At 41.7% G+C, this 23,825-nt stretch overlaps 1 protein-coding gene across 8 annotated transcripts; it reads left to right on the top strand.

Moving 5' to 3' along the window:
* Window positions 1-418: 418 nt before the first annotated feature.
* Window positions 419-23,611, top strand: LOC140251839 (phosphatidylinositol-binding clathrin assembly protein-like). 8 transcript variants are annotated; one of them, XM_072335943.1, is made up of 21 exons: window positions 419-906; window positions 6,819-6,961; window positions 8,014-8,089; window positions 8,804-8,906; window positions 9,044-9,137; window positions 9,240-9,351; window positions 10,407-10,513; window positions 11,096-11,143; window positions 14,567-14,652; window positions 15,358-15,481; window positions 16,358-16,494; window positions 16,767-16,870; window positions 17,828-17,974; window positions 18,370-18,429; window positions 18,528-18,638; window positions 19,468-19,581; window positions 19,704-19,734; window positions 20,222-20,342; window positions 21,176-21,232; window positions 21,558-21,665; window positions 22,208-23,611. In XM_072335943.1, the coding sequence occupies exons 1-21, from the start codon at window positions 777-779 to the stop codon at window positions 22,220-22,222; spliced, it is 2,028 nt and encodes a 675-aa protein (XP_072192044.1). In that variant the 5' UTR covers window positions 419-776; the 3' UTR covers window positions 22,223-23,611. The 8 variants fall into 8 exon arrangements, with proteins under 8 accessions (XP_072192044.1, XP_072192043.1, XP_072192051.1 ...); XM_072335942.1 differs by having other exon boundaries at window positions 421-906; window positions 21,555-21,665; XM_072335950.1 differs by having other exon boundaries at window positions 422-906; window positions 11,096-11,137.
* Window positions 23,612-23,825: the final 214 nt, after the last annotated feature.

A 23,825-nucleotide genomic window follows, 5' to 3' on the forward strand; every position in this document is an offset into this window, starting at 1 on the left:
GGAAGGTAATGAGGTGGTAGGAAGGCAGTAGGGACAGCAGGATGGAGGGAGCTGCTGTTGAGTGACGGAGCCTAAGGAGCAGGCATCGGCCAAGCCTTATGGCAAGGCGTCATTGCCACCAGAGGATGGGTGGTTGGAGTCCTGGTCCAGCTGTCAGGGTGGCCCTATGGCAGAAACCACTGCCACACTTGTCAGCACAAGAGCTGCGGTACTCTTGTTTGCTCTCAGGAAAACGATAAACGAAGCACATCACAGCGAACTGGTGCTCCTCACCCTGCGGGGAGAACCCGTCCCACAAGAAGCCGTGGAAAAAGCGCTGTGACACCGCAGGGCTGTCCACGGGCGGCACTTCTCTGCCAGAGGTCGCCCCGCTGCTGGCTCAGCCCCAGCTCACCCCGCAGCCGCTTACCGCGGGCAGAGCCCGACCGGGGCCGGCTCACCTCACGCCTCGAGGGCGCAGCCCCACACCGCCCGGAGCCCGCCGGAGCGGGGCGGAGCGGGCACGCGGTCACCTGATGCCGCCGCCGCCGCCATTTTGTCTGGGAGTGGAAATGTGAAAGGGAAAGCCTTAGTGCAGCCCGCGGCAGGAGGCACAGCGGAGCCGGCCGCTTTCCTCCGGGACGCAAGTCCGCAGCGAGGGACAGCCGGCCTCACCGCGGACCGCCCCCGCTCCTGGCGCTGCCCCTGGTCGCGGCTGGGGGGCGCGCGGAGCCGGTGAGGACTCCTCCCCGCCGCCTTTCCCCGGGGAGCCGCTCCCGCCGCCCGGCCTCGCCGCGATGTCGGGGCAGTCGATCACCGACCGCATCACGGCGGCACAGCACAGCGTTACCGGCTCGGCCGTGGCCAAAGCCGTCTGCAAGGCCACGACCCACGAGGTGATGGGCCCCAAGAAAAAGCACCTGGACTGTGAGTACGGCCCTTCCGCGGCCTGGGGCCCGGGCCGGGCGGGGCTCCGAGGGGCACTCGCCGGGGTGCCGGGCGGACTTGCCAGGACGGGCTGGGCTGGGCTGGGCTGCCGAAGCGGCTTCCACGTGGAAGGAGCGAGCTTTGTACCGCCCGCGGGGACAGGCGAACCGGGAGCGCTCTGCCCGGTGGAGCAGCGCGTGTAGATACCGTGCATGGGGAGGAGGGGGAGCTCGGTGCTGTGGCATCGCCGCCGTGAGCGGGAGCTTTGGGCTTTAGTTTTCTTTTCTGAGCTCTTTTCCGTCCTCTGCACCTCTGATGGGATGCAGCCGTTCGTAGTGGCGTGTCAGTGTTCTTAGGGCTTTGCTAAAGGACTTGAAGTGAGGTGAGGAGTTGGGAGAAGGTGGATCCGACGCATCTCCAAAATGAGACTACTCTGCTGCTAGTGTTACACGTAAATTGGATGTTAAAACTACTTGTGTGCCGCAAAGTGCAGGAAGCTGCCTCTGGTATCTACAGAATCATCAGAGTCGTTGCTTTGTTTCGATTTTAGTTAGTCTTTGAGTGCTCAAACCTGCACTGAATGCTTCCGACTTTGTCGCGTGCCATCTGTGTGAAGTGCATTGAGCTGTGAGCTTACAGCAGGGAGGAGATGTGGAGCTGGACACAGGTCGCCTCCAAGGCACAGGAGCAGGCTGCAGTTGGATGGGACTCTTGGGGTGATGGTGCTACAGAGAGTGCTGTTCAGGCCCTTGGAACAAGGATGTTGTGTTGGGGGGAAGTTTGGCTCTGCTGTTGAAACAGATTTCTTGTTTTTGAGCTTTGGATATTGGTCACATAGTTACAACCAACACAAATGTATTTGCTATTGATCTGGATGTGTGGAAGCCAGCTACAGAGATAAATATTGCAGCTACCAGGCTGAAATTGAAAGCCTCAAAACTGAGTAATGAGCGGTATAATGAAAAGCAACATCACTTTATCTTGTTTTCTGCCTGAGGCAGAACAGTTTTGCAAGGTAACCCTTAAGGTCAGAAATGGCATCATGGCAGGAAGCCAGGCAGCGGTTGCTCAATAGTTCAAAAGTTTCTGAAGCTTAAAAAATGTAATTCATTGGTTGAGAGTCATGTCATTCACTGAAAGTTGCCCTCACAGAATAAGAAAATGGACAGGTGGAAGATCTGTGTAACTCGAGAACAGCATAAACTTGTGCCGTGACATTCTTCTGAAGGTCTCTTGATACAAGTCTGCTCAGAGCTGTCAGTCTCCTGAAGGACCTCCTGTGCCAATAGAGTCCTGTGTTCTGATGTAACTTGTTTCCTATCGTTTTTGTCTGAAACGAATTCAAGGTTTGTTGCGCTAACGATGTATCTTGAAATGGGGGGGCACTGTGAGGTGAACAAAAAAGATGGCAACTGTGGTACCAGAAGTACCTCTGTAAAAGGAGTTAAGAAATCAAAGAAACGCCATTCTGCCGTCTTCACTGAGCACACCTGGTTGCTCCATTCGTAACATCTGCAAGACTTTGCACGGCACTTCCTGATATTTTTACTTGTCCATTTGTAAGCAAAACTTAGTTGTATCTCATCTGTCTGCCTTTAATACAAGTTCAAATACTGTAATCTGTCTCACGGTATAGTTTCAAAGCCACAAGGCAAGTACCTCCCGAGTTAAGTAAAACATGAAGTAAAACATAGCCTGGATTTAATGCAAAACACTGCTGGTTGCACCTTAGTGTCCCTACATGTGCGTGTCATTAAAAATGCTGCTCCATCTGGTACTACTTGTAATTGCTGCTTAAAAAACACGTTTTGAGAGCTGACAGTTGTGTTGAGGATCGTGGAGTAGTATCTGCCTGCTGACTCCATTCAGATTAATTCCTAAAAATCCCCTTATTGCCCAGTGTCCTTAGCAAAGAAAACTTAATGCAGTATGGGTTTGAGTGGGAAGGCGTTCTGCATACGGTGTGTGGACTGGTATTTGGAGGCTTTAGTTCTATCTGACTGCTTGTTGCTGGGTAGTAAAGCTGCATTCTTCTTAAAGAGGAGAAGAAACCTAAGCAGTGTCAATGGGAATTTTTCATATATATATATATATTTTTCTTTTTTTTCTCTTAATGTAGGTCACAGTGTCCTAAATAAGTCAGCAGATCTATTTCTGTAGTGTTTTGTAATATTTTAGGATAAGATAAAACATTATGTGACGTTTCTTCATTTTCCTTAGCGGAGTGCTTGAAAGTCTCAATTCTTCTTCTCTGGTGTGTTGGTTCTTTGGCTGTGCCACACAGACTTCTAATGTTAGCGTTGCAGTGGAGTGGGGGGCAGTGCTTCTTTAGTGACATCTCTTCCTGGATAACGATGGGAAAGTTATTTAAAAAAGAAAATGCTGTAGCCGAGTTGGTAGCTGCAGTGTATTGGGTGTAGGCCAGGATTTAGGAAGCACGAACCTCCAAACAGATGTTACATTAAACGTTCAAATGAGGACAGTAAAACTAGAGTTATTTCTCTCCCTATAACTTGTGTACAGCCCACTTAACTGACACATGGGAGGGGAAGATGGTTGATGTTCAACAAAACTTGGAACTGCTGTATGCGTACAGGCTTAGAAATATTCTTAGAAGTGATAATTCAGTTACTTCAGAACTGTATTATGTAACAAAACCAGGCTATTAAGCCTTTCCTTTCAGGTGAAAGTTCAGGTCTCCACTGAGCCATTGCAGATTCATGTTTTGCCCATCGTGACACATTCTGACTGTCACTGTTCTGGGATGTTTTCTGTCTGCCAATCTTACTTCTGGCAGCTGGAGCTTAGGACTGCTGGCAACTGCTGGTTAGAGATATGTACATTGTGATAGAACATGAAGAAACAATCTCAAATGCTCCCCCAGGCAGTAGGGTGCCTGTCTTTAATCATAGAATTGCTTGAGTTAGAAAAGGACCTTTAAGGGTCATCTAGTCCTTGAATTTCAATTTGACCTGAAGGAAAAAAACCCAGAACATTGCTGATGTTGGAATCTTTATGCACATTTAATGTAGCAATTGCTTAAAGCTTTTCAAAACTAAACCTTATGGGCTGCATTGAGAAAGTCTGCCCAAGGGTTTGTTTTGCTTTATTTTACGAGCAACTTGCAAAAGGTAAATGTATTTTATTTATTTATTTTTTTAAGACTCTGGGGTTAAGAAAATTGGTCTCCAATCATCTATCTGCCATTCATAGAACAGCTTCTGTCCTGTGACAGAATGGAAAAATTAGGTGGGTGTCGAGCAGTTGTGGTTGTCTCTACTTGTGTATTGTTGTGTATTGACAGCTGTCTTGAAAGGAGCATTCCTGAACTGAGGAAATGATGACTTCCTTACTTGAAAGTTGAAAAATGTCAGGTTTTTGCCAGTGCCAGACTGAGGAGTTTCCAGAGGGCTGATGGCATATTGCTGCATGCTGCTCTCTGAAGACCCATGTGGCTTTGTGGCTGATGTGCCAGTATTTCAGATGAGCTGTGGAGGAGATAGCCTTTGTACTCTTCTAGGCAGTAAGATTTCCACAGCCCTTCCAGGCTGCTTGAAATCCTGTACAGCACACTGAGGCTTTAAAGCCAGGTGACTTTTAATTTTTCTTCTGTGTTAACATGCTTCTGAACACTGTTCTATTCTTGCTCAGGTCCCATAACCTCAAGCACAGGCTCTGAGTAGCAAGATCGGGCTCTGAGTAGCATTTCATATGCAAAGCTTCTAAAGTGGTTGGGCTCACATCTTCCAGAAGCAAGTTGATCATCCTGGAAAACCTTTCTAGCTCTTGCACAGGATACTGGAACTGTATTTCTCAATCACATGGAGTCCTATGGAATACAGCAGCATGAGCTTCCCAAATACAAGTGGGCTTTTTCAGCTTTGGCTCTGTTGAGTCAATATTGTCTAGCAACAGAAAACTACTTCTAGCCTTCTCAAAAAGCAGAAGACATTGGCTCCCTTCTAAAGGTTGACACCAGGCTGGCTTTTATCATAGTTGCTAACAGTAGAATTCTTTCACATCATGACAGAGTAACACTTGTAAGCATGTGTTTGCTGTCGATCTTAAGTGTGCAAGAAATCTCCCAGGTGTTCATCATCGAAGGCTTTAGTGGAACATCTGCTGGTAGACCTTGTCTGAAGGAAGACAAGACTTGCAGATGGGCTGCAATCTGTGTGAAACAAAAATCTCTCCAGTAAAATATGAATGATATAATCTGTCTGTCTGCTGTTTCTGTCTTGGAGAGCAAAGTTGTTTATAACCTGCATCTTTCCTTCAGGTCACGCTTGTTATTTGATAATCAGTATTTTCAGTGGAGAATACTGAATAGTAAAATTGACTTGTGAAGGAAGAGAGGATTGTGCAGGGATGGTGTTTTCATTAGGCTCTCTATGTAGTCTTGGACCTCAGCAGTTCAATGGAATTTCCTTAACTGTTATCTGCTAGTAATGTTACAGATATTGCTCAGTATAGTTTGTGGGTTTGGTTTGGTGGTTTTTTTTGTAAGCCGAGAATAGGAATTACAACTTGTAACACTTCTGCAGCATTTCTCTGCTGGTTATAGACCCTTCAGTTATACAAAGCAAACAACAGTCTTAATAATACTTGCTTATTCAGAATGACTTATTTACCTTAATATGCTTTGAGATAATTACTTAGAAATGTTACATGAGTTGTTCATTTCCCTGTATCTTACTGAAGCAAAAAGCTCTTTAAAACTCTTCACTTTCAAAGTTGGTCTTGTTATTAAGTGAGTCAAAGTAAACGTTAGTGATCCTTAGCTAAAGGACTTGAAAATATGTTCTTATTAAACAGATTTGTAGTTAAGGTACATCTGTAATATATTCTGTGCACTAGAACAGGTAAACGCTTTTAAATAGTGTATGATAAACACATTGGAAGCTGGTTGTGTTGACACCTCACTGTTAGTTCCTGGGTGCTGGCCTTCAAGTACTTGCACAGAAGAACCACACAAGCAGTAATGCTGATCCACAGCCCGCTCAGGGACTTGCCTTCAACAAGAGGCCACAGAGGAAGGTTTTCAAATGAGGTGTTTGTAATACTGGCCTTGCCCAGTCCTTGAGCAGTGCTTTGATCACACCTGAGACCAAGCTAGCTCAAAGAGAATGAAATGAAATGTGCACGTCTTGATGGGTGGGGGCGGAGGGGAGGGTTAGAACAGTCTTGCTTGCTTCTCAGCAGTGCCTTTTTCCCCAGGTATCTGCTGGAGCGTGCTCTGGTTTTGTTCCAGTTCTCAGGCAGACATCTGAAGCTCTCTGTTCTTCCTAGTAAATGTTTAACTATTGAGTTTATGATCAGTCCTTAACACAAAGAGCTTGAGACCTGCTGTGATCCCCCACAATATGCTCAGCAGGTTGGTGATCAGGTCACTTTACCTGTATGGAAAGATGGGTAAAGGCTGGTCCTTCCTCTTAAATCTCACAGAAAAGAGGCTTAGTTCAGGTTTGCAGCATCTCGTTGCCAGGTGAGTCAGTTCTCAGGCTAAGATCAAAGTTCTTGAATACTTGCTGTTTCTTGATCTCTGGACGTGTCTGCTCTCCTGCTCTTCTCAACTTTTCAGTTTTGTTTGGATGGAATGACTTCTGTGTCTGCACTGGCTTTTGAACAGTAATTTGGGCGCAGAGTATCTGCTGGAGCAGGGCTTTCTGGTGAGATATTGGGACTCCTTAAAACAGTTGAAATGCTTTTAAGTTCACGCTCCATGTCTTTTGCCAAAATACAGTGAGTTTGGGATGGAGATGTAAAATAGTTCAGTTATTTCTTACATGAAGAACTAAAGTTAAAACTTACAGTTTAAATTGTTGGTGTAAAACTACAAAACCTGACAGTCTTCTTTGAGCATGTAACTCATTGTAATGCTGTGTTGTGTTTTTCTTCCTTCTTAACTGTAGATCTAATACAGTGCACAAATGAAATGAATGTGAATATTCCGCAGCTGGCAGACACACTCTTTGAGAGAACTGCAAACAGTAGCTGGGTTGTAGTGTTCAAAGCTCTAATTACAACGCACCACCTCATGATGTATGGAAACGAGGTAAGATGTAATTAGTTCTGTAAAGGCCTCTTTAGTGGTGGTTTTTATATTTCAACAGGTAGTAGGTTGAAATTCGGGGATAATCTGAAGTGAAATTCACTGCTTGGAAGGAACTACTTATTGCAACTACAAAGCTGAACTGAATGCTGTAAATCGCTGCGTGTATTTTATTCTCTTTTTCTATCATAGTTGATGCTTACATGCTGAAATGTAAAGAAAAAACAACAATAAAAGCAAATGTTGAACTGTAGGAAAAAAATTGGAGCTTGGAGTCCCGGGTTACCAGTTGCTATCTATTTTTTTCATGTAACATTTTACAGCAGAGAGGAGCTGTATTTTTACATCCGTACTGAAACTCTTTCTTACCTTTGAATAGATGCATCTGGGGGTTGAGATCAGAGATGTAACTAGCCCTACTGATTATTATCGTTTATGGACTCAAACATAGGTCAGGAAGCTAGAAACTGCAGTTGTTGGGGTTACATATGGGAAGCTTGAAAGAAAAACATTGTCTAAATGTTTTGTTTCTTACTCTTCTATTAGTTGTTGAGTTAGCTATTATTTTTCAGAACTTAAGTGTTCTTTAGTCTGATCAGGATGTTGTAAATATGAATTATACCAACTCGACTGCTGCTCTTTACCACAGTTCTAGAAGTATTATAAACTATGTTGTTACCTAAGGAAAGAAACCCATCTCTTGACCTGTACAGCTGTAGAAGTGTGGGAGCTCATAACTTAGGCGGAGTTCTCATTTTGCATTTTCTAGCATGGCTGTTCCAAACCTACAAAGTTAACCTAGTCCACTCCCCCTAGGATTACTAGTCTTCTAGTAATGTCTTTTTCTTTAAAGTCATGCTTTTACCACGTATGCTGTTTTGTGTGTTAGAAATTTTGCTGATCAGTAGCTTCAAGGTTTTTTGACTCCTGAACTAATATCTGTTGTTGGAGGTTACTAGAATCAATTATGAGTTTAAATGTAGTTTTCTTGCAATACTTCTGAATGTTTTGACTGTTGCAACAAAAATTTGACTCCGCTTATTTCTCACCAACAGCGCTTTATCCAGTATCTTGCATCCCGAAACACATTGTTCAATTTAAATAACTACCTGGACAAAAGTGCCATGCAGGGTAAGGATCTTTAATTGCTTCTATACTCTGTGATTGGTACCTGTGTTGGTGTACTTGAGACACAAATGACAGTTAGGTAACAGTATTACAACTTGTATTGCGTGAAGTACCAAAGAATATCAGACCAAGCATGTATCCCAAGAAGATGAAACTGTGTTAACTAATTGAGCACTAAAAGTTTGCCTGTAATGTAGGTATCATCCTTACAGAGCTATAAGTTTGAAATAGTAAACTTTCCTATGTAGAGTAGATCTGATGAATATCAGCACACTGATCTCTTTTGAACTTTGATTGCACTTCAGTATCTCAATGTGGTCAATGTGAACTGTTAGGGTGTGTGGAATGTACTGCACAGAAGGTGAGATAAATTACCAGAGGCCCCAGTGTTCTACTAGAAGTATGTTTTCAGACTGACTTCAGATTAGAACATTGTAATGAGAGCTGCTTAGTTTTTGCCTACTTCTTCGTGTTCTAGGCATTTATTGTCATAATTGCAAGGAATGCATTCCTAATCTTAGCAAGCTGGAAAGAAGCTGTAATTCTGCAGGTCAAAGAGGAAAACAGTGAATCTCAAAACCCTGGAATGTGTCTGTGAAGCGCTGCTCTTCAGAGAGTTGGCGTAAAATGGGGCTAGTAGGAGAATATTTCTTGAAAAGAACTTGGAAGAATCTGCACCACTTCAAAATATCTAACCTACAAACACTTAACTTTTAGGCTATGATATGTCTACCTTCATTAGGCGGTATAGCAGATACTTGAATGAAAAAGCACTTTCATACAGACTTGTAGCAGTTGACTTCACCAAAATGAAAAGAGGGTAAGACGTTTTACTGCTTGTTTAGCCTCTTGTTTGTGTGTGTGCTCTTGACCCTTTAAAGTAATCTAATAGTGTGGAAACAGCATAATATTACTGAGGTTTCTTGGTAACCTGTAAACACGTCTTTTAACCTGTAGGATAGATGGAGTAATGAGAACCATGAATGCTGAAAAGCTTCTGAAAACCCTTCCTATCATACAGAACCAGCACGATGCACTCCTTGATTTTGATGTAAGTACTCAAGGCTCAGTTTTAAGTAACAGTCTCTCATTTTGTAATAAGTTGTACTATTTTATTAAATACCGATTTGTTTTCTTATTGCTTTTTACACAGGCAAATCCAAATGAACTAACAAATGGTGTTATAAATGCTGCCTTTATGCTCCTCTTCAAAGATTCCATTAGACTTTTTGCAGCATACAATGAGGGGATTATTAATCTTTTAGGTATGTGACTTTTTTTTTTTTTTAGCTTTTGTGCTTTCATACAAGTTCTTGAGTAAAATAAAGAACATAGACAATTTCTGACTGTAGTAGCTAGTAAGTTATTTAATGTAATTGTTAACAGCAAAGCATGTCTTGATCACAGCTGGCACATGCTTAAACATAAGCTCTTACCTGAAGATTACAGCCTGCAACATAAATTGAAGTCAGGGGCTGTCTTTGAGAATAAAACAAAGGCACCATTGGCCCATTACAGTTAGCAGGCCTTGAGAGTTGAATGTTCTTGAATGTGCACATGCAGCACAACTGACTTAGGATTTCCCATTCTTTCTGTATAGTTTGCCTATTCACTTCTAGCTGGTATTTGAATCTACGCAAGCTTCATACGTGGTACATGTGGGTTTTTTGCTCGAGAGTGACAAGCTGTTGGGAAAGCCTAATAATGACTATTCAAACAAATTTCTGAATAAAACGTCACCTGATCAGTTTGTCTTTTTAGTCCGCTGATTTTTTTTTTCATTGAAATATCTGCAAATATTCGGAGCAAAACAAGAAAAAGTGAAGGCTGTGGTTGCTGGGTCTTTCTTTTATTGTTGCAGATCAGTTCAGTGCATGTATCCCCCTTTAGTGGTCATTTTGATGTCTTTTGGGTATCAGGCTTATTTTAAAACAACAAAACATATTAATATAGGGTCTAAATATGTTGAAGAACATGTAGACAACAATATGCTGTCTGCATCACTTTCAGCTAGTAAGGTGACTTCCTTAGAATATTACCCCAACTGTCTAATTTAATAATTGCATATGTTTGTATCCATGTTGTCAAGCTTTGTGTTTTACTTCAAGATACTGAATCTCAGAAATCATTCCTCTCTCTGCTGAGTGCTTTATTATAACAGTGACAGGTATTCATGTCAACTTAACCAGCTTTGAGTTACCACTGTCTACTCTATCCCTGAAGCTTGTATCAAATTTACGTGTAAAATAATATATAATGATGCCAGTTTTTTTGCTGGGATGGTGTTATCTTACAAGAGTGTTTTTATTTGTGTCCTCAGAAAAATATTTTGATATGAAGAAGAACCAGTGTAAAGAAGGCTTGGATATGTACAAGAAATTCCTAGCCAGAATGACTAAATTGTCAGAATTCCTCAAAGTAGCAGAGGTAAAAAATTCAACATCTATGAAAAGATAAATTCCAAGCTACTGTACTACAACAGCAGTCTATATTCATAATCATGTACCATCACCTTCACTGTACAGGGAGTAATTCCACAGATAAGGAGTTTTAAACTCTAGTTAATCTGAGTAATTTGAAGTGAAATTCTCAGGCATCTTTTTCATTAGCCAAACAATGTAATCAATGCTTTCTGAAGTGCTGTTACCAATTTGATGAATGGTCCAGAATGAACTGTGTTAGTGTATTTACAGTGCTGTTCTTTACTGTAATTGCTCAAAATGGAGAGTAGTTCCAGTAAGCAATGCAGATATTTCTAACGCTCCCAATTAGATTTTCTGCATGAAAAAAAAAAAGTCTGGATAAAGGCTTGGCTTTGCTTTTAGATGCAAAGCAACGTACTTGAGATTTCTAAGACGTGTTCTTCACTAAACTCTTACCTATTCAGAAAGTGATTAATACCCATCTTAGTCTGTTAGCTTCTATATAACATGCAGACCTCTGTTTTTATTACCATTGCCACTGCATGGAGTATAATGTAGTTTTTCTTTTCTCCTTTTGTAAACCCAGCAAGTTGGAATTGATCAGGGGGACATTCCAGATCTTACTCAGGTCAGTGTACGTATCATGCTGATAGCATTCAATTATTTTGTCCTCTACATTTCTTATGACTCATATGCACCATAACAATCATCTTGAATGTATTCTATTCCACAGACCTGTGTATAAGAAATGGTTGTGTGTGTTTTTCCTTTGGATCATATGCACTTGGTACCTAACTTTGCAGCTGTTATTTTTGGATTGATTAAAGTGATAGGGTTTTTTTAGGAAGTTCTGCAATTTGTCATAAGACAGAGGATTAATTGGCTTATGAGGCACAGGCATCTTGCCACACGTATACGTCTCTCATACTTGTGCCTGGCATCTCGTGGTTCCCTTGCAAAGAACTTGTAACCCTTTGCAGTTAGAAGAAAAATGTGACTGTAGGCAGCAGAGTCAGAGCAAGTAATGAATGAGCAAAGCAGCGTCATATTTTGTGATGTTGTTTGATCTTAGTGTCTTACTTCTGACTAGTACAGTATGTTCAGCTGGCCTGTGTTCCCTAATGACATCACACTGAAGTGTGAGATGATACTTCAGAGACGACAAGGGCTTGCATGCTGGGTTTGTGTGCTCTCACTCACACACTTAATCAAGGAGTTATAAAAGTCTTCAAATCACAGGGCTTCTTCTGATTTGCTGAGAACAGGAAATTTAATTTTGCTGCTTTATTTCCAAAGTTTTTATGAGCACAATTCTTCACAGTTAGAGCTGGAACACTTTTATTCCTAATAGCTCAGTTATTGTACTGTGAATGTACTTAGGCAGTTCTCTGAAATGTGGTGGTGGGTATCAGCATTTTATGTATTTTGGCACTTTCAGTGCTATTGTCAATGAAATCAGTCCAATTCCACTCCATACTAAATTTCATGATGTTGAATTAGATTGAGTAATCCTACATCAGTCTTCTGCCAACTCAAAACAATTTGCTGACATTTCTTAGTTTTGGACTTGGGGAAAAATGTCAGTTTTTGCTGTGCTTGCAGCACCAATGAGTTCAGACAGGATGATGGATGACAACTTGTAATGATAGCCGTTTGTTCATGGTCTGGTCACTCATATTTACCTGGTTTTGTCCAGAACACTTAGTATTGTATGGATCCACTTGTATGGATGTCCGTATTTCAGTGCCAATCTAAGCTGTTCCTGAGAGCAATTAATTTCTCCTCAGAAATTTTTACTACTGCTGCTGTGTAATTCTTTTTTTTCCTTCCTTGATTCTGAACAATGTTTACTCTACTGCCACTTCTGCCAATATCTGTAAAGAGAACATCACTGTCCTTAGTAGGTGTCCAGATTCATTATGTTGTTGCTTCCTTTCTGTTTGTAGCTGGGACTGTATTTTTTTATAAATGCACCTCAGTCACTTACCTCTGGGTGGCTGACAGTCTGACTTGTGTTAGGGTAGGGGAAACAAGTCTGAGTCAGAAAACCAGATTTATTCAGATCATAACACCTGTTTTGGCTCCTGCATCTTTTCTACCATAAAACAGAAATTCTGTTTGCTCAAATAAATTATAAAAACAAAACAAACAAACAAACAAAAAAACTGTGTTGACAATCTGCAGCAATGAGCAAGTGTGTAGAAAGATACTGTTTTGTTGTTACGAGGATTTTATGGTTGAGGAGAGGGATGAATTAGAGAACTGGAAAAAGAAAACAAAGCAAAAAAGGTATAGAATATATTTTTCCGTACAGGTTGGTTTTAGTGTTACCTGGAAGACCAAAAGCAGACTAGGAAAACTTTCTGGAGCAACTCTTAGTAGCAGGAGACTACTCTATTATTTAGCTGTGTCATGTAATGGTTTCTGCAAACTGATGTTCTCGAAAGGAGGAGGGTTGGTTGATTTTTATTATGCTTTTCTTGCTTGTTTCTTTTGTTGGCGTGTTTTTGTTTGTCCCTCATGCCTTCCTGGAAAAGTATTTCAAAACACTTACCCCTTGGGGGCTAGTCATGTAGTTTGGACACTGAATTTACTCATGACCAGCTGCTGAGATTACTACACCATCTTAACTTCAGAAAGAAATAGAGACACATATCAACATAGGTCTTAACTGTATGATAGGGTTATTCTACATGCTCTTCTTTGCATCTCTTGTAGTTTGAATCAGTCTTTATTGAATGTGGGAGATCAGAATTGCATTTGGTTCCCCCAGAGGGGAACGGGTTAAAGACTTGCCTGATTTTCTTCTCCTCTCCAGAATGACCAAGAGCTGAACTGAAGTATGGAAGGCCTAGTGAAAGCAAGCTTATTTGGTGTGTGTTGGTTGTTGGGTTTTCTTCCAAACAATGGCCATGATATTAATTCTACCCATGAGAAGTTGACAAATAGCTTAAAGCCTCTGAAAAGCGTGCAACTTGAGTGGGCATGTAGATTGGAACTATGGAGCTCACTCTTCATCTGAATGTGCAGGAAGAGTCATTGCACTTGCTCTGTGAAGAATGGATAATGTAGTCAAAATCCATGAGAGTGATATGGCTAGAGAATAGTCAGGGAGTGAACTTACAGCAGTGCCAACCTAATTATCTTGCATTCTGAGGAGTTTTTTTATAAGGTGATTTTGTTGTTGTTGAGAAGGCTTGCCTCCTGCTAAGACTAATTAAGCTGGTGGTTCAAATCTTTTAAGCTTGGATGTGACTTCCTTTGTTATGAATGCAAATTTTCTGTAGCAGATTCAGGTATATGGTGGAAAAGAGGCAAACTATGATCAGCATTTCTTGTTTACTTTAGGAACAAAAGCAGCTCAGCTGTGGCTTAATATTTATTCCTTCAGCTTGTTCTTTTTTGTTATCTACCAATTAAATCTTAGTTTTGAGTACTGAAAGATGTCATTGCTGTGTTCTCAGATGTCTTTGTAAGCTCATAGGAAATGCAAACAAAATTTAAGGGAATGGGGCCTGTTTTCACCTCGTGTTTAGTGTGACGTTCTAATGCCTGACTTTCTGCTGGATTTAAATGGAGTTAAGTCTGTTTTCAGAATTTTTTAAATCAAGGAAGAACACTGAATGTTTGAAATCTTCTCCTAGGTGACAGTGTTTTGGGGGGGGGACAGAGGGCAGAGTTTCTGCAACTTAATTTGAAGTGATCTTTCACTTCTAGTTTCTTACACTTTGGTCTGCCAAAGACTTGAGTGAAATTGGGTTGGGTTATTGTATCATCTTGTGCCGAATAGGTGCTCCTGTCTGAGACTGTATTGTTGGGATAAGGCTGAATTTGATTGGTCTTTTGTAATAGAACCTCACGCCCTGTTGCCATGTGTTCCTGGTGGAAGCCAAGAACCACAGCTGGATAGGTAGAACGCAGTTGTGCAAGATGAATGACATAAAGGTGCTATAATTGAAGGGGTCTTATTGGTTCTCATTTGATGGGAAAAGTCATCTGTGCACTAAACAAGAAGGCCTAGTCTAGACACAGAGCTTCACAAATACTCTAATTTTAGGCACCCAGCAGCTTGCTTGAGGCACTGGAGCAGCATTTGGCTTCTCTGGAGGGAAAGAAAACAAAAGAAGTCTCCGCTGCCAGCAGGTGAGCACCAAACAAACAGCACCCATGTCTCTGCTTAGGATTTGTCATCACTGTTCTAAGATGTTTTGGGATTCAGTCAGTGAGGTTCTCCTTTTGAATTTTATTTACTTCCAACTCTGTCTGAACTGAAGGGCAAAAGATTTGGTCTTGGCATACATATTCCCACCTTAGATACGTGGGCAGACTATGATAAAGGAAGGTATCAGGGTAAGGTACATTCCTGAGTAGCTGTCTCATTTCTTTTTTTTTTTTTTCCACTCCACTAAAGTGTACAGTAAAAGGAATAGCTTCGTGTGTCCTACCATGGATACTCCATGCAAGCTTTCTGTGCCTGTGCCACTTCAGTGGAGCAGAATTGAACTCTACTCAATATGATGCTAATATGAATCGAAAGCTGGTATATTTGCTACTTGACAATTCCTACCCACAGAAACCTGAGGGAGTAATCCTGTGTACTCCTGTCGTGTGTGGCACTAAGGGATGTTGTTTTGTGATGGGGCTGGGTTGGTCAGGGTTGCAGTTGGACTTGATGATGTTGAAGGTCTTCTTCATCTTCAGTAATTCTATTATTCTGTACCAAAGAGCAAGGTAAGAAACGACTGCAATGGTTGGGGAACAGTGCAACTAACTGAGCCACTCAATGTGTACGCTGTGTTATCTGTACCTGACTGACTTTGGTTAATAAAACTTTCTACTGTTTTTTAGAGCTAATGCTCTATCCTGTGCTGTTTCCACACTTGCCAACACTGGGATGTCATTGAGCAGGATGGATGAGAAAGAGAAGCAGCAGGCATTGGAGGAGGAACAAGCTAGACTGCAAGCACTTAAGGTACTCCATATGTACACATCTGTATATATATATGCATGGTAATCTTAGTGTCCCTTGCTACCTGCTGTTAAGCTGCTTCACTAGAAAATCTTGGCTAGTGCTGTGGTGCAGCTGTTTTGGTTGGTTATTCTGTGATTTTTATTTTTATTTTATTTTCCCTCCGGAGTTTTATCAGATGTCTCCCCTTCACTGTTTCTTTTGTAACAGAAGTTGTAGCTGCTGTCACTGACAAATGAAATGGATTAGTAGGAAATGCTTTTGAGTTGGGTGAGCAACTTGCAAACTGACTGAATATCTTTTACTTGAGGAATGTGTTAGGAAACTCATAACTGTGATTTGATACATTGTGTGTAAATGCAGTGAGCATGTCTAGCTGTAACTGAGGGATGTAACCTAAAACTAATTGTATAAGCCAGTTAGATTTCTCTTTTGCTGACATGTAACACCTCGTAGATACTGGTCAGACACATGCCAGTTTAAGTTCCTGGTGATTTTATTTGGGCTACAAGGGATCCTGACAGCAGAGAAATGCATCTTTTGAAATAGAGGGTCATCAGTTTGGCTCTCTCCCAGGGAAGGGAGCCTCAGATACGTCATTTGAGAATGTCTTATTTCTAGGCAGCTATAGATGCCAAGGTGAGATTTCAGGCTTTCAGGATAGTTTTTTCTGAAGCCTTTTGTGGCTGCGTTAAAACAAACCAGAAATCATCTTTCTGTTTCCCTGACTTTGTAGGCCAATAGCTATTGTGGAGTCATTTGTTGTTTTTTGTTTTTTTTTCTATTTAAGGAACGTAGTTGAACTGTTCTTTTTGAAAGGGTCTGAAGGGCTGACAAATTAATAACACTAAATGCCAAACTGTATATCTGGTCTTTCAGGAGCAGCGATTAAGAGAGATTTCTGTAGTATCAAATTCGACTTCCACATCAGCATCCCCAAGCACCTTATCAGGAAAAAGTGTGAATACCACTGCAGCTGTTGACCTCTTTGCAGTACCAGCACCCACAACAAACAGGTGAGAGAGACTTTGTTTTCAAGAAGCAAGCCTTAATGCTGGGCTGGTCTGGCTGCTCACAATTTTAATTACTTCTCGAGAATAACTTTTTACTTTCTTGAAACATTGATGGGATTAATGGTATCACTTGATAAGAAATACTTTAGAAGAAAATACATTGGTTTGTACTGCTATTTGTGGCTGGCTACTGGTGGACAAGTAGCTGAGATCAATGTGAATTTGTGTGTAACTCAAGCATACGATGCATATTGTGTCTCTTTGTTCCTTTTCAGCATGCCCAACCTTTCTAGTGATCTTTTTGATCTTCAACCTGTGTTTGTTCCAACTGTGCAGGGTACTGCAGCTACAGCAACGTCAGCAGGCAATGCCTGGGGAGGTAAGCTGATTTGGTTTGACTGGGTGATGGCCTTAGTTTGATGGGTGATCCCTTAGAATATAGGAATAACTCCTATGAGTTTGTAGTTGAATTAAGTTCACAGTGAAATAACCAGCTAGGAGACAGAGTCAGTTTGCATCCAGTTATCTTGGAGCCTGACAGAGTACAGAACAAGTAATCTGAAAGTTGTGAACATTTTTAAACTTAAACTGCAGACCTAAGTTTTAGAGTACTTTCTTCCATTTTCTGCCTTAAAAAAAGGGAGATCCAAAGCTGATCTTTGGATTATTTATTTATTTATTTATTTATTGTCCCCGCCAAGATTACTTCAGTGGTCATAAACCTACCTATACTTCTGTGTATCATCCTCTGACAAGCCACAGAGCACTCTTTGTATTTTGTATGTGATTTCTGGAAAGAATAAAAACTGCCAGCCAACACCTCCTGTGGTATAGGTACTGAACCTGTATGCCCAGCAGAGGCCATGCCTGCAGCCTGCCTGAAATAATGACTATGAATTCATTTTTGAAATGAATGGACTGTTTTTTAGGCACAGCACTCCTTATAGCCTTGCTTGTTCAAAAGATTTATCAGGAGAGGTATCAAATGCCTTAAACACTGAAACAAGGTAGTGAAGTGTTGGTATTTCGATAAGCAGAATTGATGCTTTGTAGTGCCATATTAGATTGCTAGATTTATGAAGCCAAAGATGTAATACCCGAACTGAACTGTTGTTTTCCCTTGCCCACCCTATGGCAATAATGAAATTATTTTCCAAAAGGAGGGTGGTGAATGATTTTATCCAATACTCAGAATTCCTATCTCTAACTGGCTGACCACTGTGTGGCAGCTCTACCATTTGGCTTTGTCTAGAGCATCTCATGTGCAGTCATCTGTCCTGTCGTTCTTTCCTATGTGTGTACTCTGTATTCTTTCCTTTACTTCTGCATCTGCAAGGTCCTTTCTCGTCCTCAAATGGTTGTGTTGAGTCTCCACCTCATCTGGACATCTTTGACATGAAGCCAGTTGAAGAAGTTGTAAAATCTGCTGCCCCTTTCATCAATGCTAGCTTGTCCTCCAGACACACAGTGGAACTATTTAGTGGTAAAAATCAAAACCAAAGCATCTCATTTCTTTGCAAGTGGAGATAATGCTACTGGTAAATGGGGTGGTGTAGTCTTTGTGTTGTTGGGACCAATCTGCTTTTTTTCTTAACAAATAAAAACAGTGTTATTAGTTCCAGTAGTAAATGTGGTTCATTAAACCTTTATTTCTCAAGTTCAATTTCCCCAACCTAGACCACTGAAAACTGTCTTGTTGCTGGACTTTGTTGACTTTGCAAACTGAAACTTGCTTTTGCTTTTGTAGTGGGGAGGGCAAGTTACTTTCACTGCTGAAACTTGGCAGCAGTTCTCTAACTGCAGACCTAAAGTTTAGAGCACTTTCTTCCTTTTTTTCTCTTAAGCTGATCTTTGCTTTGTTTTTTTCTTTTTGTCAAGATGACTTCAATGGCCGTAAGCCTACCTATACCTCTGTGTATCATCCTCTGCCTGTTGATGGTAATTTCATCTCTTTATTTCTTTGACTGTTTTCACTGAAATGAGTGGTGTTATTTCATGGGTGTATCTAATTCCCCTGTACCCTTTTTATTTTGTAGGCTTCCCTCTTCATTCAGCTCCTCCAAGTGCCACCCCTTCAGCAATCAATGTGGACTTTGATGCCGTTTTTGGAGGAAAATCTACAGCACCGCAGTATAGGACTGCAAGTGGTAAAGGCTGCCTTATGATTAGTTTGTACCCTACAGGCAACTGGTTTAACAAGTTAGTAGAATTGCTCTTGTGATGCGGAAGTTAGTAACTTAATACATTTGTAAGTTGATAACAAGCCATCAGTTTAATTGTAGTTATTTAAATTTAGCTCTGACCCATCTCCTTCTGTCTACTGATCGTTTCCTCTTTCTTTTTGGGTGGACAACCTTTGGCTCTGTGGATGTCTCTTAATGGGTAAGCTTACGTTAATCTGTTTCAGTGCTCTGACTTTGGTGTTAATAATATTAACGCAGGTTAGCGAGTTCCCTCTAACTTTTCTGGGAGGCACTGTACTTAAAAGAATGCAAGAGTAGTTGTGGGTGTGCTTTGCTTTCGGAGTAACTTGAGTTCTGATCTCTTCTCTTGGGGCTGTTTTCTCCCAAAGTCCTTAGAAACGTGTAGGAACTCTTCTGAACGTTCCAGATGCCAGCAGTACCGTGAAATTACTGCTGGTGGTTCCAAGAATGCCTTGAATCTGTCTTGAGCTACTTTGCTCTTGGGGTTCTTTCAGGGGGGTTCTGCTTACTTTGGAAATGCTGTCAGTTACTGCTGCACCGTAACTGAAGACTCTACCAGATAGGCAAACAGCATTCTTTAAATCAAAGTGAAACAATGCTTCTGCTTACCTCTTAAACGCTTCCAGCATGTTTTGCCTCAGTACGTAACAAATGCTTAACGCTGCTTAGAGTTCTCTGCCTCTCTATCTTACAACAGATGACTTTATTAAGTTTGGTGTCGCCTTTGTTAAGAGTTGGTTTTCTGTTCTTTGTTTAGCTTTTAAATATCTAGATGATGTTTTGCAACCCACAGTACCACCAAGTCAAAGAGCCACCTCAGCCAACCAGCCAAGTGGAAAAATTTTGGCAAATGATCTCGATTCTTCTCTTGCTAATCTAGTGGGGAGTAAGTGCCGAGCTTTTAACTTGTTTTCGGTAGCAAAATCAAACAAACAAGTAAATGATTTTTCTTCTCAAAAGTAAAAAAATATCTGGGGCTCACATATCTATGTTTTTCTCACCCTCCAGATCTTGGCTTTGGAGGAACTCCATCCAAAAAGTAAGTGTGTCTGTCTATTTAGGATACTCCTACCTGACTCCCTAGTAGGCAGTAGCACAGTTTCGCTGCAATGGCATGACAACAGTCTCAAATCAAAGTAATCTGATACCAAGGAGAGCGTTGGAAGAGTGAGTCTGTAGTCAGTGACCGTAATAATCGGCTTTAACATTTGAATTCATTTCATCTTGTAGCTGCGGTGCATGTGAGTGTTTTTGAGTCACTTCAAAAGGTTTTGCAGTTATATCAAATTGTTGTGAGCTATTGCACCGTACGGTATAAAAACGGTGGCAAGCTTTTAACCCAAAACAGAACCCTTGAACTTCCTACTTTCTGCAGCAGAGAAATGTAAGGAGAGAATGAAATGCTTTAGTTTTTCTACTACCCATAAAATGCCTGCGTGATTTGAGGACTGTTTTCCTGTGCTCTGCGACATCGTTGTTATTCTCTCTGGCTTTGTCTGAAAATTAATACCACAGTTTCCTTTCAGGTCTGATATGCAGTGGACCCAGCCTGCAGAGAAGAAACTTACTGGTGGGACAAACTGGCAAGCAAAAACGAGCACATCGACCACATGGAACCCTACTCCCTTACCCACGCTGCCGCATATGGTAACTTCTGTATCACTGGACTCACTCTTTGTTCCAGGAAATGGTTCTGCCCTGCGTGAATCAATTGGAAAAGGATAGCAAAACCTGCTTGGGACAAGAGCTGGGGGGGGGGGGGAAGCTGCACTTCCCAAACTCAATGAAGTGTGTTGTAGTGTATTTCCAAGTACTGGAGAGGTCCAAGCGTTGCAGCTTGGCCAGTGGCATTCGTAGTAATGCTCAAATTCATGCATAGTGTTTGGCCTCCTTCATCAAACAATGCCTTACCCAGCACTCCCTTAGTAAGATCATTACCTCTACCAAACAGGGCAGAGCACTATGGAGGGCATGCATCACCACGTGATAAAGCTGATTGCCAGCTTGTCATTCTTTTGTCATATATTTTGCGGTGCGTTGCCAACATTAGAAACATGGTATGTGAGCAGCACCTGGCTGCAGTATATTAAGATCTGCCTGAACGTAGTAAGTTTTACCTTTGCCAGAGATCTTGTCAAGGAAAACCTCCTAGGCTGGGAGCCTTTCCAAGTTAACAAGCGCTGCTCCTGATGGTACTGCTCTTGAGCTTCCCCACCCTCCATCTTAAATTAGTGGGTTGAGCATAGATAGTTGTAGTATTAGATTGGAATTCGTCTCCCTTGGTTAGAATATCCAATCTGAATATCTCCTCGCACAATGTCCTTGCTCCTTTTGCTGTACCAGAACGGAGTATGTTATTCTAGACACAAAAGTCACTTTATAGTGGATGTTGGTTGTAGTAATTGCTTGAAAAATGTTTTGTGTGTCTGACTAGTAGGCACAGTCTTATCTAATATGCACTGCAATTTTCTTGATTGAAGGTGCCTGCTCCAGTCGCATACCCAGTGACTACGCCTCAAGTGCCTGTCTATGGAATGGTAAGAACTGTGACAGCCTTCTGTCCGTGAAAGCCTAGGTGTCTGGGATTTGTGGCAGGCTGAAACAGCCCTGTGACTTGCATGTTACTTCATCAAGTTAATAGTACGTGGAATCAGATGGCTTTGTCACCACGTACTTGGAAGAGGTGGTATTAAATCTCGGACAGGAAGATTATTTAAAAGCTCTGCTATGTGTGTCACAGACACATCTCCTCACTTATTTTCTACTATGTTTACAATGCAGAGAAATATCGCTTCTAAAACTAGTTTTAATTTTCATACCACCTTTGTTTGGGTTTGTTGCTTTATTTTTGTCTCCCAGCAGGTACCTCCTCAGATTGGAGCTGCTCCCTTGATGGCACCCCAGTCAGTGATATATGCGCAGCCTGGTCTAAGGCCAACAAATCCTTTTGCGCCCGTTTCTGGAACACAGGTGAACTGTTCTTTTTAAAACCACAATGAAACTTGAGTCTGAGTGAAAGCAGCTCTGTGTACCTTGAAGGGCTGCCGATGCATTTCTGCATCTGAAAGCGAGGGGTTCTTCAGTCAGAGGCATTTATCACCAGTTTTTGCTGGTGATAAAGCAAACTCAGTGGGTGGGAAGATGCAATTGTAGGAAGGAAAGTAAAGCTCAGAACTGTTGTGGTTAGCTTTTCACCGTGTCAATGTTAGGAAAAGGAGAATGGCAATGGCACATAGACTTCCTTGAATGCTAGCTGGATACTTGGGTTAGCCTTACTGGTTAAAGGAGTGAGGAAACCTTTCTGAAGGCCTGTGTGGTGGGGAGGTAAAAAGGGATGGATGAGCGATGGTTCAAGCTGAAAGAATTGTTATTCATATATGCTAGTCTTAGTGTTCTTTGGGGAAAAAAGCCAACTTGCAGGTTACTGGGCATGTGAATAGATGTTGAGTTCTGAATCTGTGAGTAACTGTGTGCTGTGTAAGCAACATTAACACATAATTCCTGTTTTACAGATACAGTTCATGTAGAGCCGCCAAAGCCTCAAGATGCGAGAACAACCAAATACTGGTAAAAGAAAAGAAGGAAATCTTTCTGTGATTTCTGGATTCCTGGACAGGGCGACTGTTTCTCCCCTGCGTGATGTAATATTGTTTTGAATTGCCGTGCTTTAGGGCTTCTTGTTTATAACAGTCACTGCTGTGTGAAAAGGTGTTGTTCACCGATTTTGAGATTGCTCGGCAGAAAACTGTGTTCTCGGAGGTTGAAAGTTGACTTGGAAGACACAGTCTGGATTCTTCAGAGCTGAGAAGGTTCCACGATTGCTTTGCAGCCTGGTTCGTCAGTGAATCGTGTTAAGAAGTGAACGGAGAATGTCAGTTCTCTCCGTGAGGTGGCTGTTGTAACCAAGACACAACTCAAAGCTGAGCAATAGCATTTTTGTACACTTAAAGAAATACTCTGATAGAGTAATATTTGTGTTATCCGAAGGCCAATATTGTGTGGAATCAGACAGCTTTGACATTAGAATAGCTGAGGGTAATCTACAGCTTTTCTAATATGAGTTTTAAATGCTGTGAATCAATGAGGTCTCTGCATATTTAGAAACGCAGAGGGTCAAATAAGCAATTGCACCGCTGGGATGCCAGAGTTACATGGCTAGTTGAAAATGCAGCTAGTAGAAAGAGCCTGGCCCTGGTGTGGGCTGCTGTAGGGTAAGGGGGTACAAGTGTGTCACAGATCAGCATGGGCAGCCTCCGACAGGTGACAGCGGGCACACTTCTGCCGAGTGTCTTCTCCACAGAGGGTATCTTTCACAGCTGAAAGGAGAGTAGATCCTGTTACAGCGAATGTAGATCCCCCCAACAGCAGCAAACGGGAGCAGTTCAGAGCTCTGGTTGCTAGCTACAGAAGAGGTAGGCTGTCCAATTTGGAAGGGCGAGGGGAGGAGGCGCCCACTAAAAAGCCCTTCCTTTTGAACTTACAGACTTTTTAGAAAGCGAGCTTTGCCATAATGCTGGTGTTTCTGAACTGGCAGTTTTACAGAAATGATCTTGTTCTGGTGAAGTGCTTGTGCTCCTTTTCTGAAACAAGAATCTTCTTGCAACCAGAATAAAAGGAATGATTTTTAACTATGTAAATATGTGCAGACTTGTAAATAAGGTTTTCTTTCATGCTGCAGTAATCTTTTTCTTCTGTAGTATTTTCAAGAAAAAAACAAAACTTTTCTTAAGAAATAGAGGCTGTGAGAGGAATACCTTGTATGTGAACTAATTCCTGATGTGTGCTGTTGCTGATGGGGCAGTTGTCTGCACTTCTAGCACTTCCTGCATATTTAAGTCTTTCTCCAAAGTTTAGGTGGGCTATGAAAATGCTGCCTTGTATTTTTCATTGTCCAATGAAAAGTGATAGCATGTTGCAAAAAAAGGGGGTGGGGGGGAGGGAAATGGTCAACTAATGGGTGAATGGAATAGGGAGCAGAATGCAAGGAAAACCTCTCCTATTGAAATTCTACAAACGATCAATGGGAAAGGTGGATTTTCAAAACAATGTCAGTCTTCTGCTTTTATATCCTAAGTGGGCCTCGAGCATACCCTGTAGTTAATCTGAGTGTAATTGACAACAGAACTGCAG

This window comes from Excalfactoria chinensis, chromosome 4 (genome assembly GCF_039878825.1).
Source record: "Excalfactoria chinensis isolate bCotChi1 chromosome 4, bCotChi1.hap2, whole genome shotgun sequence".
Taxonomy (NCBI): Eukaryota; Metazoa; Chordata; class Aves; order Galliformes; family Phasianidae; genus Excalfactoria; species Excalfactoria chinensis.